Here is a 16,799-nt window from a genome sequence, read left to right as displayed (position 1 = left end):
TTTACCATTTACTTGCCTCTTTAAGTGTGTTACTAAATACAGCTCCGGAAAAAATTAAGAGACCACTCCACATATTCACTGTCTCTCATTTTACTATTTTAAAGGCATATATTTGAGTAGAATGAACATTTTGGTTTTATTTTATAAATTACTGGCAACATTTCTACCAACTTCCAATCATTGTTTGTCATTAAGAGCATTTTCAATAAGTAATATAGAGATGAAGATTGAAGAAAATTTCAGATCTCTTAATTTTCCCTCGGAGCTGTATTTTACTGGCACTGAAATGAAATACTGTATACTGATGGTATACTCAAGGTCATGGTGTTGTAAGTGAAATGGTCCCCCTTTAGTTTGCAAAAAAACAACTCGCTGTGCCCCATGACTTTACCTGACGAGATCCGATAGCTTTTTCCTATTGTGCTTCTGTTTCTTTTATGGATTAATTCACCATAAAATGAGATCTGATTCTTTCTCAATTTGATATTCTGACAGTAACTCCTCCACGCCGGAGCTCCCGCGCTATACTTTGCCTGATTGTTTATGCCTGAGATAAATCATAAACGTGGGATTGCGTGAGTCTTGTGAAATAAAAAGGGGTTTTTCGAGAAGCGGCAGGTTAAGATGGGTTCAGATAGGAACCCAGCAGTATAGCTTTTTAATATGAAACGCATCAGGAAACACTATAATGTGTTGTCCGCAGCAGATTTAACACACACAAACGTGAACGTGTTTTAGAAGAAAGGAGATAACTATACTTGGCAAAATGTTGAACTGTTCCTTTAAGCGCAGAAGAGGGAGATCATAAAATCCTCATATAGGCTACAGCTGTGGAAAAAATTAAGAGACCACTCCAAATGTTCAGTGTCTCTCGTTTTACTCTTTAGAGGCATATGTTTGAGTAGAATGAACATTTTAGTTTAGTAATGTAAGTAATGTAGAGACAAAGATTGAAGAAAAATCCAGACTTGATTCTTAATTTTTTCCGCGGCTGTATGTATCTCTTGTTTAAATAATGTCGTCCTGATGTTGAGTGCTGTTGGCGATGTTGATAGAGAAACAATAATTGTTTTAGACTTAGCTGAAGCAACATAGCTGTATATTTGCTATGAGGTGGGACCAAAAGTCTGACCGGAGAGAAATGAATTTATTAAAGTAATATAAAATAATAACAGCAAGTCCGTGACCACTCTGATGTTAAGTAACCTGAAATGTTGAAGCGTTGTTTTACTGCAGATGCAAATGATGATTGCGTGCTTATCAAACCAGAACACAAACGTGGACACAGCCTGGGAGCAGGGGTTACACCCCTAGGGATGAGTGTTAATTAAAGCACGATAACTAGAGAAAGAGAGAGCGAGAGAGAGCCTCCACCTTTCCTGCATCACCACCACCAAGATCTCATCCCCCCATCTTTCCCCCACCCCTCTGCAAATGTCCAATTCCACCTTATCTCTCTCTCTCTCTCCCTTTCTCTCTCTCTCTTTCACACTCACACACAATGTAATTATCAGCCCTACTTTTACACTGCACTATATAATTACGCTGTCACTTTACAGCGCTAAGATTTACTGCCGTGGCTGTACCAAGAAGCTTTTGTTTTTTTGTCCCCCCCGCCCCCCCCTCCAATTCTGCAGGAACAACAATGGGCCAAAGCCGAGCAAATGGCTCCAAACTTTATTCACTCTTTAATTATTATTCATAGGATTTACAATGGGGTGTCTGCAGAGCGCTGAGTGAGAGCCAGTGCTTGTCCTAAATAGTATTGTGTTATACAACGCTGTATTGTTACCACATCACTAAAGCCTCCCATGTTCTGCTCTGTTCGCATTGAAGCCGCACACAATGGAGCCCGCACGATGGTGCCTGTGCGGTTTCTTTTCACCTTCAGTGTGTGTGTGTGTGTGATTATAGATACACAATTACTCACATAATTACAACATCCATTTGATAGACATGTGAGCACACATCACTGCCATCACTTGAATTTCATACGAGTGGACCAGCGTATAAGTGTTCCAGGACACGCACCTACTGTACGCTCGCATGCAACTCTCCAGATGCACACACGCATGCACGCACGCACGCACGCACGCACACACACTCACTCACTCACACTCCAGCACACATAGACAGTTGCACCATTGCCAAGGTGGTCAAAGTGTGCCTTGAGAGTGTTCCCATTGAGATATATAGGGACATGAAAGTGTTTAACCCCCAGCGACCTCACTGTGTTCCAGAGATGTGGAGATGAGAGGAGCAGGAGGGAGGATACACACACAGTGAGTCAGGGTTTCCCCCTGCAAACAGTTGTCCTGCATTGGTGGCAATAGTACTGCACCATTTGTTTGAATTGTGAAATTGCGATTATTGTGGACGATATGTCGATTTTGCGATATACATTAATTCTTCATTTGTCTTCAGTGATATCAGGAGGTTGAATACCAATACTAAACCTTAATAATCTACCAAATACTATCCCGTGCAATGTGCATCCCTCATTTTCAAAGGCCATTCTGCTTATGACTATGAAAGGATAAGAGTGGCAGTGTGTAGCGCCGGCTACTGAAGGGAAGTTTGGAAGGCTAGATGTAGGTTTTTACTGTTCACATCAAAACACAGTCATAGTCATGTTTAAGCCCTGAAGGCTAGACACTGCAGGGGAATAGGGTACGATTTTATCTTGGAACTATCATCATGAAACTTTGCCAGTTTATTGCTTACTCTAAAACAGTTCTTTTTTTGTATTACAATTTTTTTATAATATTTTGAATAAATGTGCAAATGTGGCAATAACTACTTATGCGTGCATTTGAATCTCTTTAAAAAATGTAGATGTTGGATAAAAACCACAGATTAGCGTCAAAAGTTTGTACTGAACAGATTTTGGATAACGCCTTTTTTCATTTGCAATCAGAACTCACATGTAGAATCCTGAGATGTTCTATTGAGAACTTTAATATTGTATCCACTGTGCCTTTTGAGAGAGCTGTTTCGGAGTATTTTTCGGACACTGATTTACGTTTGATTTAGGTTCAGTTGTTGGTGCCCGGTACTTGTTTGGCCATGGTAGTTTTTGCACTAACATGTACCAGTGTTGGCTTGTCAGTCCGATTGTGTGTGTGTGTGTGTGTGTGTGTGTGTGTGTGTGTGTGTGTGTGTGTGTGTGTGTGTGTGTGTGTGTGTGTGTGTGTGTGTGTGTGTGGTACAGTGGGACCTTCCTCTTCGGATCTGATTAAAACACAACAGAAGCCTGTCTGTCAAAGGATTGGACATGCACATACACACATCTTTCCTGAAAGTGGATCCGAGTGGAATCACTGTATAGCGTTATAAGTCAGCAGGTGATAGAGGTTTCATGGACAGTTCATTTAAGCTTGGCTTATGATTGTAGTGTCACAGTGTCCCTGTGTGTGCTCCTATATTGTTTTATAGCCCCGGAGGTAAACTCCTTTGTATATCATATATCAGTCTCTGAATTGAAAGTCAATTACAGAGCGATTAGATGGAACAGCGATGGGGAGAGGGGATGAATATATAGAATACAGAGTGATCATGTGGTGCCTTCAGGCTACCAAAGCTTCAGGTTACACTACAACCAGACACATCAATGAAGCAGCAGAGAAGGTGCCAGGCATTGTTTTTACCGTTGAGGCGAGACACATATTTTTTCCCAGCATTGGTCAATTGAGAGGTTTTTTTTGTCTATTTTGCTTCCATAACATGTCTTCTTTCATACATGTAAAAATCAAAGGTTCATAATGTATATTTAAGTGTTTGTTTTACTACAATTGTTTGCGTCTGTATATTTACCCTACACAGCCATCTTTTAAGGCCATTATCTCAACATTACTGTTTTTTTAATATTCTGAAGCAAAAATCTCAACTTCTAAGGCACTTACATGAACTAAACTTTCCATAACCATTCTTAGTACTATACTGAAGGTTATTGCTGAAGGATTTGTTCATATGTTGTGAGTTGTCTGATTTACGATACATTTTATTGACCTGTACATAGCATCTTTTAATTAATAAAATAAAATGTATTTATAAAATACAAAAAAACAAAAGGCTGTAGACAAAATCTGTTCGGAAAAAACCTTTCGTCACCAATAAGTTTTAAAAATGAAATAAAGATTTTAACTCCGGTTATATCCGACGTTTAGATTTTTGTTTTTAGAGAAGGGCAAATGTACGAATAATTAGTTAAGATATTGTCAAATTAGCAAATTCATAAAAACATTTCAGAAAAATTGTCATACAAAAAAGAATAGTTTATTTTATAACTATCAAAGTTTCATGATGCTATCTAGAAGTTAAAGATGGTACCCTCTTCACCTGCAGTGTCTCTCTTGCTTTCCTTACTATGTATTGTTCCATGTTTGATTTAGATTTCAGATGTGAATGTTAATCATATTAAGTGAAATACTTGCAGATGGAGTTCTAGGCTGCAGGGTCATTCAAATCACAAAGGGGTTATCTCCTCACTTTGATCTCTCTGAGCTCTGAAGGATTTCATGGCCATATCCTTTGCGCACGTTCAATTTCATGACAAACTTGACCCAATTATATTCGGATACGTGAGCTGGAGATTCCGGCCTGGCTATTATGCTGGAGGAGAGATCAGGGGTGGCCCTAAAAAACAACCCCCCCAAAAAAAAACACAAGATCCTTGGTTACCAGTGAACTTATGATTCAGAGAGTGCTTTCACCAGAACTAACTTCCGAAGGTTTTTACACATCAAAGTGTTGGATCAGGTGTTGGGGAGTAATGTTGTATAATGTGAAACACGTTGTAAAAAGCCTTCAGTGTCTCCAGTAGGAGCTGTGTGCAGTGTGAAAAATGTCCTCAGGGAATATGACTTGAGGCAGCGTCGGTTTAAAAAATTAAAAATATGCCTAGTGTGTGTGTGTGTGTGTGTGTGTGTGTGTGTGTGTGTGTGTGTGTGTGTGTGTGTGTGTGTGTGTGTATCGAGTTAAAAAGGTGTGAACTCACTAGACCTCTGCCGCCCGCTCTCTTCATCTATGCTTGATGCTATAGCAGCTCCAGGCTACACTCACCGCTACTAGCATAACACGTCCGATTCTGGCTGTAATGTAATGTAATCACTTCATAGCATTTGATAGTGGTCAAACTGCAGGGAACCTTTCACATCAGTGAACATTGCAAGAAAATGTCACACCTTGGAATTGATACTAGTGGCCTGCTTACATAAGAATGCAGCTGTACTGAGAAGGCTGGGTTTGAGCAGTCATTCAGTTCTGTATACTGGTATTCTGGCCTGGCAGTTCCCAGACCAACACACATAGTACAACCCAGGGACTTTGTTGGCTTCTGGGTACTTCTGGCTGAGGAACTAAATGTAGACTGTGGTCCCTCCAGTTTAAAAAAAAATAGGTAAAGATTTGAAGTCCCTGAAATAGTTATTATGGGCCCCCTGGAAACTGGCTATAAACAGGAGGCAATAAGCTCTACTAAAGAACAATCGAACAATTTGTGAAGAAAGAAAATCAGATCCTAAAGTCCTAATGTTGCTCGATGCTAATGGAGGCTAGTCTATGTGCAGGGCCCGTGGAATGATGAACTACAGACAAAGGATAATGAAGGATAATGTAGCAGTAAATACATAAGTCATACAGGTCAGCTAGAGTGGGTCAGGAGGGAAAGTGGTACAAAGTAAGAGCAGAGTCTGGACAATAGCCTCTTGGGCAAACATGGCTCAGATAAGCTAAGCATAATATCATAAAGGCTGACTGCTAGGTTAGAAGATGTCTATCTTGTAATTGGGACTCATATCTGTATGCTCCAACTGAGCTGCATTTATCTCTGCGATTATCCTGCAGTGTCGCACACAGAGCAGCAATAACCCTTTAGAAGATTCGGCTAACAACTGTATTATATCAGCAGCTGTGTGTGGATTTGTTCAGCTAGAAGTGGTGGCAGTGGGGGGAATTTGATTATGGCATGGCAATGTTACACTTTAAATTAAAGCTATAGTTCGTAACCTTTTTATTTATAAATGAATGACGGTTGCATTTACACACGGTTGATTAAGCCCACAGAACTATATTTCTTAGTAAGGCAGCGTTTACATACTGGTGTCGTCCCATGGCACCCACAAAATGTTTCAGTTGTTGTTTCTACTGCTAAGAAAAAACCTGGCCGAACAGCAGAAGGAATAAAATCCATATGCGTTCACCGAGGTCTTACTTCACGTAGATGAACCGACAGTGTTTTTTGAAAATTACTCAGAATTCCTCATTGGGGCGACAGAAGTTACGCACTATAGCTTTAAAGTATAACATATTCAGTAAAAATTGTGTGTGTGTGTGTGTGTGTGTGTGTGTGTGTGTATGTAGAGAGCCTATTGGGGGATGAAAAGCCGACGCCATTTCTACAGTATCTGTTCTGTGTGACCTGTGCTGACATGCACATTACTCAGAGGAGTGCTGTCTGCTGCTGGCCATGTGTCCGTACATGAGGAAAGCTGCAGCCATGAAAAGGCTGTTCTGCAACAGGGGTGAGAAAGGGAACAGAGTGAAAGCCAGGATGGTGAATTACTTGGGGTGAATTCCCACACTAATTCACTGATTGCCAAGGCGTGCCACCTATTGATGATTTACATACATAAATATTCAGTAACGATGCAGAACCCCCTGTGCATGGTGGACGGCAGACATTTCTAAAAAACTAAATATCCTCCTGTCACGCTCGAGACCAGAAAGTAAAGCGACCTTCGGAGAAATGCTGCTAGCTGCTTAAAGCGTTTAAACACTTACACTAGGCATTCGCACTGTGTCCACACACCATTGAAGGCTAAGGTCTAGTTTGTTTGACCAGTGTGAGTGCTCTGTACCGGGCTCAAGCATGGTACACTTCCTTGGCCCTGGCCCCCGTTGGAAGAGGTGTGCTTTGGGTAAGGTACGGATGCTAATGTACAAGCAAGTGCCAGCACAAGCACGCGCATAGACAGTGGTACCGACGTCAATCTATATGAGACTGTTCCCCCACGACCCAATACGTCCATGCGCGCAATGGACATTTTTGAAAAATGTTGCCAAAGAGTTTGCATTGTACCGTTGTGGAAGTAGAATGTTTTTTGCTTATTATGCCGGATGAAAATATTCAAAAATCATTGGATACAAGAACGCACAAAAACACAAACCTGCGCTTATTAAGACGTGCTGACGTATGGGTAAGAGACGCAATCGGGCCTAGGCCCCGCTTAAGCATGGCACAGAAGTGTGAATGCACCCTCACGTTTGTGCGTTGTATTTTAATTGTTGCCTATTTGACTGAATGCGTTTTTAGATATTATGTAACAGAAACATTTGCTTACATAATACCACAGCTTATTCATTTTGAACTGGACGTCTGGCTTAATGGTAATACATTTACTTTATACTCTTTATTTCTGTCTCCTGAGTCAGCAGGAACACTGAGAGAGTTACTCAGCAGGAAGAATGAAGTGGAGAAGGTGCTGATGGGATTGCTTTTTCAGCCCGGCAGAGATGTCCTGGGGCTATAGTACTGTGGGATCTTGAAAGGAAAATGACTAGGACTAGAAACCCATAAGGATAACAGTATGTTATCTAGGGACTGCTAACGTCTGTGAAATGTGACCGGAACTTGAAACAGTCCTGTGAGATTATGAAATTAAGAACAAATTTGAACATTGATGATGTAAGTTGAATAAATCATATCAGCAGTTTTCAACACTGAAATCCGTAGACAGGGTCTGTGTATTACATGTACAAAAGGCTTTAGCCAACACAAGTGGTCATCATATTATTTAAAAAGATATTTGGTTGGCTTTAGAAGCAGAGACATTTGGAAAGGGATGGGAGTAAGACGTGTGTCAGTGGCTGGAATCGAACCACTAGGCTACTATTATAAGGTTTGATGTGTTTTCAAAAACAACTTAAAAGCATAAGAGATCCACGGAGGCCGAGGTGCTGAAGCATCAGTTCATAAATAAATAAAATAACAGAGCAAAATGACTTAATGTGGCTCTAACAATCACGCCAAGCACGGACAAAACTGCAGACAGGAGAATAGATGCTAGTATCTCATACTTAAAGCTTATAGCTTTTAGGGACACTAAACACTAAACATTTAAGGGAAAAACAGAACATTTGCCAACAAAACCACACTCTGAAAAAGCCTTGTTTAATGACAGGGGTGACCGTTCGGAAAAACTTTATATTGAAAATGATTCCTGTCTCCATAGCAATCGTTACGTTTTTTCCCCCATCATTTTCCACAGCTCCATTTCTAAACACTGCAGTAAAGGGTCAGTTAGAGACGCAGGCTAAAAAGATACAAAAGAAACACCGTGCCCGTCACTTTAAGACCTCCAGCCTGGGGTTCAGATCACACATTGGATGTGTGAATTATCTTCTCTCCTCCACCACACATGTTGATGGGAACAAGGTTAAGTGCTGCCGTAGAGGAGGGTATTCATTCAGCTGTATTGTCTTCAGATTGTTGACTGTTGATTGGTCTCCAGTGGATTAACTCAAGTTATAAAAAAAAAAACGATGCCCACACAATCAGAGTCTATTTCAAACTCTAAACATATAAACCCCACGGATGTACGACAGGCAGCTAATATGGTTTCGCTTTCAATCTAATTACACGGTGTCAGAACTTTTCTCCCACTGTCACCAAATGTTTCTAATCAGGTTGATTAAATCTGCTTTGCGAAGCCAGCCATTAATCTCCCCCCACCCCTCTGCTTCTGCAACACACTGGCATCACGAGCGCTTTGACTTTCTAATGCCTTTCTCCTCATCTATAGCACAATTATCACAGGAGAATGGCAGACCCCTGTGGCAAATGGATTTCATATCAGCCATATCATAGTCATTAGATACACTAATGCACTCTATCATTTCGCTGCTGTGATTATAATGGACTCTTAATGTGCTTTTAATCCATGCTGGCTCTCTCCTTTCTGATCCCACTTCTCCTTCCTCTCTGCCTTCTGCCTCCAGGTTTTGCGGTGAACCTCCAGGTGATCCTTGCCAACCCGCGAGCTCAGTTTAAGCGCCGCGGCTCGCAGCCCGGCATGCAGGAGTCTGACTTCCTCAGGCAGATCACCAAGGTTACGGAGCTGGAACCCAAGGCCAACAACTGCACCCGGGTCAGTAACCACCAGGCTACTACTGTCACTGTATATAACCCAGACCAACACTAATGCCTCGTTTTTACACTGAGCAGCACAGTTCGGTTCAGTATGGCACGGTTCGGCAGCAGGGCACAGTAACTCTAGATCTGGCCTGCGTTTCCACTGTCGACAGCAGAATACCCTATATGCTGGACGGTGATAGCCACGGCCAGAATACAGTCTATGGGTCAGAGCCATTGAACATCGCTGGCTGTGGCAGCTACGTAACTATAGTGACATCATAGCAGGACACAGTGTAGACCGCTGTTTAACTCAATAAAAAGGGAAAACGCCACACAGTAAACAAAAAGCTTCCAACGAAAAGGGTGACAAAAGGGTATGCTTATTTTGGTACCCTTTCCAACTTTTGACAGTGGAAACCTAAATAAATGCATGCCGAGCTACACCTAACCGCAAACGTGGCTTAAGTAGTTAACATATATTAGTCCTGTGTTCACTATTAACCACCTGACACATTTATGTCTCCCAATACTCTTTTATAAATATATTTCTTCCGTCTAATTTAATTTTTTTTATAGCTTTTATTATTTATTCATTTCCCCTTCTTTATTGATCTGTTTTTATTGCTGTCCATGTGCTGCAGTAACAACCATATTTCCTATGGAGCTTGTTATCTTTGTCAGATGTTATTTTTACCTCATGGCCCGATACTGAATCCTAGCACCATGGGGACTTCACAGTACACAGGAAATTAATGAGCTTTAAGTTAGGGGCCGTCTCAAAATTGCATTCAACTGGGCCAAAGTAGTTTAACAGATTTATGTGTATACCTTTTTTAGAGACTTTAAACCAAATTTATTTTCATCTAGAAGTGCTCCCACGCCACTGCATGTACGCCTTCCACGTTTTGAATATTTCTGTGTGCTTCCTATGATAGGCACCTCAAACCAACTTTCAAGTCATTCAGGCCTCCTTTTATTGTATGCACCGCCTCCAGTTTCTATATGGCCCAATGCAGTTGCTATGCTATTCTGAGCTACTGTTCTGTTTTCACTGTTCATTTCCACCCACACCCTCAACTGATATTATAAGTTCAGCACTCTTTTTTTTTAAACAAACTGGGATTTATTATTTTAATTCATTTAGGTAGAGGGTGGTTATATATTAGATTTTTCTGACATTCTGTTGGAAGGTAAACCCATTCATATTCATATCAAGAGCAGACATTTATAGAAAAAAAAAAAGATAGCCTATGAAAATTACATTTTGCACAACATTTTTTTTAGTCTTTTTAATAACATTGCGTATAACTTTGGGAAATAAACAGATACAGATAGTAGTTTTGCAGTACACACTATATGACTTTGCAAACTCCTTATCTTGCTTTCATGTTTTAAGGTGCAGTTCTAATTTCATTCAAACAATAAGGCATCATATGGATTGTATTCTCTGTGAAAATAAAAGTGATTTTTCTACATGTCCGCCTGCACTGACATTGATATTAAAGGTAGATGACACAGACTGTAGCTTAATATAAGCCCTATGTTTATGTCTAACTCTAAGACTGGTGTGTAATGGCTACCATCACAGCAGTCACCAACCATGGGGCATCTCTCCCCCCGCTATTGACAGCATGAGTCATTCAGCTGGTGGCGTGGGCTAAACTTAGACACACACACACACACACACACACACACACACACACACAGCTTGAATTGGATAGAAAATGGCATTATGGCGCTATCAATTCTAGTTGTGTGTTTAGACAGGTCAGATCGATGTGGCTCATCTCAGATCACCACAGCCCCTGTTGGCACTTGGTTTTATGAAGCCACTCATCGTCTTGACAGCCATCACAGAGCCGCCTTAAAGGACTTTTGGTGAGAAATGGCTTTCATTAAATCTATACCTTTAAGGGAAAACATGAGCCAAAAAAGTGTCACGACCCCAGTTGTTGCAAACAACAAGCAGGACTGATCTCACTTTTATACAGTTTTTTTCTTATACTGTTGTAGACTAGTAATGGTCATGTTGGTCCATACAATAGCATGTATAGCAGGATGAATGTCATCCGCCCTGCCATTCTCCCTGACACTATATTTTCTGGTTCTTCTTTTGGTTATCAGAAAGATCAGGGACCACAGCACAAGAAATAGACGTACAGTAGGTCATTGAATAGGGGCCCCTTAACATGGCAATGTTTTCAACATAATATGTTTTGAACATTTGAAACAGGGGTTCAGAGGGAAATCTTTTGAATACGCAACTCACTAGAAAAGCCACTCCCTGTAGAAACGATGACATCCCAGCTCTTTTCACAGCTATGTGGATATTCTGAAGGTTTTGTGTGATTATATGGCCTGCTTCTTAGCGGCACGTTCATCTTCAAATGTACAGGACACTCGCTTCCTCAGGCGACAACGTTAGTATGCACACAGGAATTTGACAGGGAAATTCACATTGATATTCGAAGGTCGCAAGCACCACAGTGGATCAGGAGCGTAAGTTTGAATACTATCACACCTGGAAATCTTTTTGCAACTATAAAATGTTTTGTCATGAGCAAATTAAACAATTTTCAACAAAAGAACCATGCCAGACCATAATAAAAGCAAACATTAAATAAATGTTCTGAACTTATATCTTTCCATTCCAGTTAGTTATGTTCTTTTTCGGTCCCACCATCACACTGCAAGTTGTATTTCCAGTGTCTCTGTGGAGGATATAGGGAAACAAGCAACGGCCTCACCTGGAATCAACATCAAATGTGAAATCCACCTCTTACCTCACATTGTTTCACTGTACAGAAAGTCCCCGGGGGGTTATGGGTAAACGTTTCCTGCGGGGAATGGGGATGAAAGAGCTGCTGGATCATCATTTACTGGCGGCTGCTGCAGACAGCTCAGTGTTGAAACTATCATCATCATTATCAGCCCCATTACACTAATGGAGGCGCCCTGTCGCTGATATTAATACAGAACCATTACCAGGCTGTGACATCATCAGTCATCGCCCAGCGCCGAGCAGACTGGAGTCATATCAGCATCTAGAACCTCAGCGTTCGCGTTTTATTTTATTTTTTGGGGGGAGGGGGGCATTTTTTGCTTTATTAGACAGTTTGGAGAGACATAAATTAAATGGGGCAGAGAGGGTTATGACCTGCATAAAACGGCCACAGGTTTAATTTTTTATTCAAACCCAGATCCACTGCCACGAGGACTGAGCCTCTATGGGGGGTCGGGGGTGGGGGGTTGCTCTAACCACTACACCATGAATGCCACCAACCCATCCATTTTTTGAACAGTGGTTAATTATACACAAAACTGTAAATGTTATATCATTACATTGATATCGATCATCTCATCTCGCTCTCGGCACAATAAGTAATTAACATGTTGCCCAGAAAGCCACATGTAGAATTGCAAATGCAAAGAGAAATGGATTTCCCTTAAGGGCTGGGTCTTCTTTCAGAGTGGATGAAAGCTTTTATGTGTCTGCTGTTTTTAAAGAGTTACCCAACAAACCGCTCTGTCTGTAATCACAGCATCATAATGTATTAATGTGAAGAGACCATAGAGGGCATTACATCATTGCATGACATCATCAGTTTCTAGGTTTGTCCATCAGTTAAAGCCATAGTACGTAACTTTTTCATATGAAATTATGCCGGGTTACTTTTATTTTTATTTTTATTTTATTTATTTCGATCAAAACATATTCACAACATCACTTACACAAGTTGGCCTGTCTGCTTCACAGCACTCTCCCTGTATTTCTAAGTATGGCTGCGTTTACATGCTGGTGTCACCACCCCCCCCCCACCCTCCACCCCCCTCAACACTGGCGCAGAGGCTTAGAAAAATCCCAAGAAGCGCACAAGAAATGTTTCAGTTGATTCTACTGCTAAGAAATAAAACCTGGACGTACAGCAGAGGGAATCAAATCCATGCGCGACCATCGAAGGCTTTACCTCATGTATTTGCGCCAGCAGTGCTGTGGTAATTACTCTGAATTCCTCATGGGGGGGGGGGGGGCAACAGAAGTTACACTCTATAGCTTTAAACAATATCCTTAGTTCCTAAAGTTGTGTAGATCGGTGAATCAGAAATTTAAAAAGTCTACTTCAATTTCGAAGTTACTGTCGAGGCACTTTTTGGCTGAGCAGTTAGCTGTGCTTGAAATGATTTGACATGGATTCTTAACTATATATCCCCCTTTGAGGAAGCCTTGTAGGATCAGATCACAGAGCCTGAGTCCCCTAACCTTGACAATGGGAGGGCAGAAAGGCTCCTGTGAATGGGGCAGGCCGGGTCAGTATCTAGGAGAACTACTGACAGGAGCAGTAATGTAGTTAGAGCAGGAGAGTAATGGCAACGGACAGCATGTGACAAGACAAGAGAACAGATGGAGACAGATGATAGCACAGGAGAAGAGAGATAGAGAGAGACAGAGGGAGACAGATAGAGAGAGAGAGAGAGTCATATAGACTGCATGGAGGAAAGGGGAGATTAATTGACTGAAGGTGGATTTGTAAAAAAAAAAAAAAGGAGACAGACAAGATGTCACAGGGGAAAAGAGGAAAAGAGACTTGGTAACATCTGCTGCCATTGACTGAAAGCATATACAGCTGTCCATTTCCTTTTGCAATGGCTCTCAGGTATCTGCTTCACTTGACTTGACTGATTTTTATTATATTTCATGTGGCTAAATTGCATCTCCGACCACCATTAGATCTGAGCCAATCCTCAAAGCATCTTGAGTGCATTTTACAAATGGATTTGGAATGGTATGGAGTTGATCCACTTTGTCCCTTTTAACGGGATGATCATTCTGTTTTGTTCCAACTTGGGTCCTTGAAAAGTCTGTTTCTCGGACATCGGAGAAACAGCAGTTCACAGACTGAAAGCTCCAGAACAAGCTAACAATAGACCAAGCAATGTGATTGGTGTTATAGTCTTGAATGCGTTTTTTTTAATGAGGCTTTTATCGTTAGTTTTCACTTTTCCGAATGATAAAGAGAAGTACAATAAAGGGGTGAAAACACAATATGATTAAATCAACCCTGAGTAAACTAATCCCTGTGGCGGTGGCATTTTAAAAAAGGCGGCTGATTTCTGTTAATTTCTTTTAAAAAATGTAATCAAGTAATCAAAAAATTGTACAAGCAAAGTTTCAAGCAACCTCACCACAGTTCACCGACTAACAAACGGTCTGAATCACCGTACCAGCCGTAGTGGTGTGCACACCATTTTCCTGTGCATTTATCACTACCAGCAATTCTATTGGACTCACATTTGCCTCACAGGAATTACTTTGGCACGCATTACAGCTAGACTGTGTTGCAGATGTGTTGGTGTCACAGCATGTAAGGCGTCTGATGAGAATGCAGTACAGAAATAACGAAGAAAGTCTCCATTACATCTGCCCACCAAAAAGCATTTGTACCAACCTTCCAAGTTGCTTTAAAATGCATTAATCCAAGATGCAATTTATTTTCAAGGTAAAACTATTAAAAATGATGCTTGGCCCACAATTCTGTCTTCCTGAGGATTATATAACCAGGGCCTGTCCTCTTCTTATGCTATTAAGGCCACAACACAAAGCTCTAACCTGGTAAAGCTTTTTTTGTCTCCAAGTCGCCTCGGGGAGGAAGAGAAACGATAGAGCAGGACGGGGGAACTCAGAAAAGAAACAAGCACAAGCACAGGGGCCGTGAGAGAAAAAGTGCGTGTGATGGTGATGAATGAGCATGAGTCCAGGGGTACGGAGGGGGCTGCATCCGGCTGCATAATTGGTGCGTGGTGCGTCCACACAGGCTCGCTCACACACACACACGGTCGCTATAGCGTTTTCCCCCCACAGCCTCTGGAGTGACGCTTTTGGCGGCTGCTACATTAGCCTCATTACATATGCAAAGTGGAGCCAATTAGCAGCACAGTGGGCAGGAAGTGACACTTTCCACCTGAAAGAAGCCCAGAAAACAACGGCAGTGTTCAGCTGGCAATGAATCATGTGCCTGTGACTGTGTGTGTGTGTGTGTGTGTGTGTGTGTGTGTGTGTGTGTGTGTGTGTGTGTGTGTGTGTGTGTGTGTGTGTGTGTGTGTGTGTGTGTGTGTGTGTGTGTGTGTGTGTGTTGCTTTGGATAACAGAAATGTCACACACGTGAATTATAAACTCATTAGCAGTTGGCAAAAAAAATAATAATTAAAAACATTCATAATCCAAATAACCTCACTGGGGGCCTCTGTGAAATGAAACCCGTCTTTTTTCTCTATAGGCAAGTATCTATCTTTGCATCTGTCGCAGTGTTTTTTCTCACCAACATATTGCTGTAAAATTGGCCGCAGACACAAGACAAACAGCTGCAGTGAGGCGCGTGCTGCAGTTTGATTTGATCCATTTTCCAAAGGTGTCAGACTGTTTTTTTTTACTGCGTGTGGACTGCTGAGCATCACTCTCACCACAGAAAGATACAATTCAATCTCTGTTGCAAAGCATACAGCACAGTGTCTTCTGTTTGACAGATATTTCATCAGAGCAGCGTCAGCTATCACTTCAGGAAGTATTTCGGGGGGGGGAGGGAGGGAATACTGTACATCGATACAGTCCAATAAATTGTCTTTTTATTAATAGCAGACAGTAGCCTAGTCAGTGTAAGTCTCCTCACATGGAATGGATAGTTAGCCGCACACTGTAAAACCTTCACCAAAGGGTTGCAGGGCTTTGATCTTTGTGTCTTAATACCCAAGTGGATTGGAACAGACTCGTTATCGGCCCAGATTTTCTCTTAAATACCATCACAGGATTAACATGGCAGGTAAAATACATGTCTGCTCTATTGGGTACAAGGTGCTCGCCAATATGTGAATAATGGTGCTGCTGTGTTGGTCCTCTCTTGCTCGGTCTCTCTCTTTCTCTGTGTCAGATTATTGTCTGGTTCCCTCATCCAAACTAGAATTACCGCCTGGCTGTTAAATGCCTGAGCGAGGCATACACTTGCCGAATGGTGAAAGTACAGTGGTGCTTAGGCAATGCTTTCAAAAGAAGGTAAAGCACATAAAAAGCTACAATATGGTACAAGGTCACTGTAACCTGTAACATTCAGTTCATCTGAGTGTGTATGACCCTTAAATGGTGTTTTTAGTATAAAACAGGATGAGAACGGCCACCTAAAAACATTGCTCCATTGCACCACTGGTGGGGGTTAACTTAGTTAAATCTTTGAGTACAATGTCATTGTTACTGGCAGAAAATAAGGGGAAACCAAATGTATGGTAGGCCTAAATGTAATTTGATGTACCACCTAAAAGCTCATCTTTCTACACTGACACACGTATAAAAAAGACTTTGGCACCAAATATCAGCTATCAGCAGCTATAATCCCTAAGAAATATGTCTTTAGTCTCAGACAGCATCAGTAAAGCTCTGCCATGATCCACCTGCATTGCATTCCTGAGCTGTGTTTATCCAAGCACAACAGGCTGCTGCTCATTCTTTATTTAGTGGGCTGGCTCCTCCACTGTCAGCACATTTCTCTCATCCTCCCATCTTCTTCTTCTTCTTCTCCTCCTCTTTTTTCAGGTGCTGGTTTGGCACACGCGCACGGAGAAACCACACCTAGCCAACGAGCCCAAAAGCCGTAAAGACACGGTGGCCATCGAGGTGTGA

The 16,799-nt window shown here is 41.5% G+C and overlaps 1 protein-coding gene across 1 annotated transcript in view; it reads left to right on the top strand.

Moving 5' to 3' along the window:
• Positions 1 to 16,799, top strand: part of b3gat2 (beta-1,3-glucuronyltransferase 2 (glucuronosyltransferase S)) — a gene marked incomplete at both ends in the record, with an annotated part of 37,482 nt that extends 20,683 nt beyond the window's left edge. The window contains 2 exons of the mRNA XM_080037106.1: positions 8,998 to 9,146; positions 16,713 to 16,799. Coding sequence (XP_079893232.1) covers positions 8,998 to 9,146; positions 16,713 to 16,799 — 236 coding nt within the window. The remainder of the gene's footprint in view (positions 1 to 8,997; positions 9,147 to 16,712) is intronic.

Source organism: Ammodytes marinus (genome assembly GCF_949987685.1).
Source record: "Ammodytes marinus genome assembly, chromosome: 11".
NCBI classification, from domain to species: Eukaryota; Metazoa; Chordata; class Actinopteri; order Uranoscopiformes; family Ammodytidae; genus Ammodytes; species Ammodytes marinus.
The sequence above is the reverse complement of the archived record's forward strand: the minus strand, read 5'-3'. Positions and strand labels throughout refer to the sequence as shown.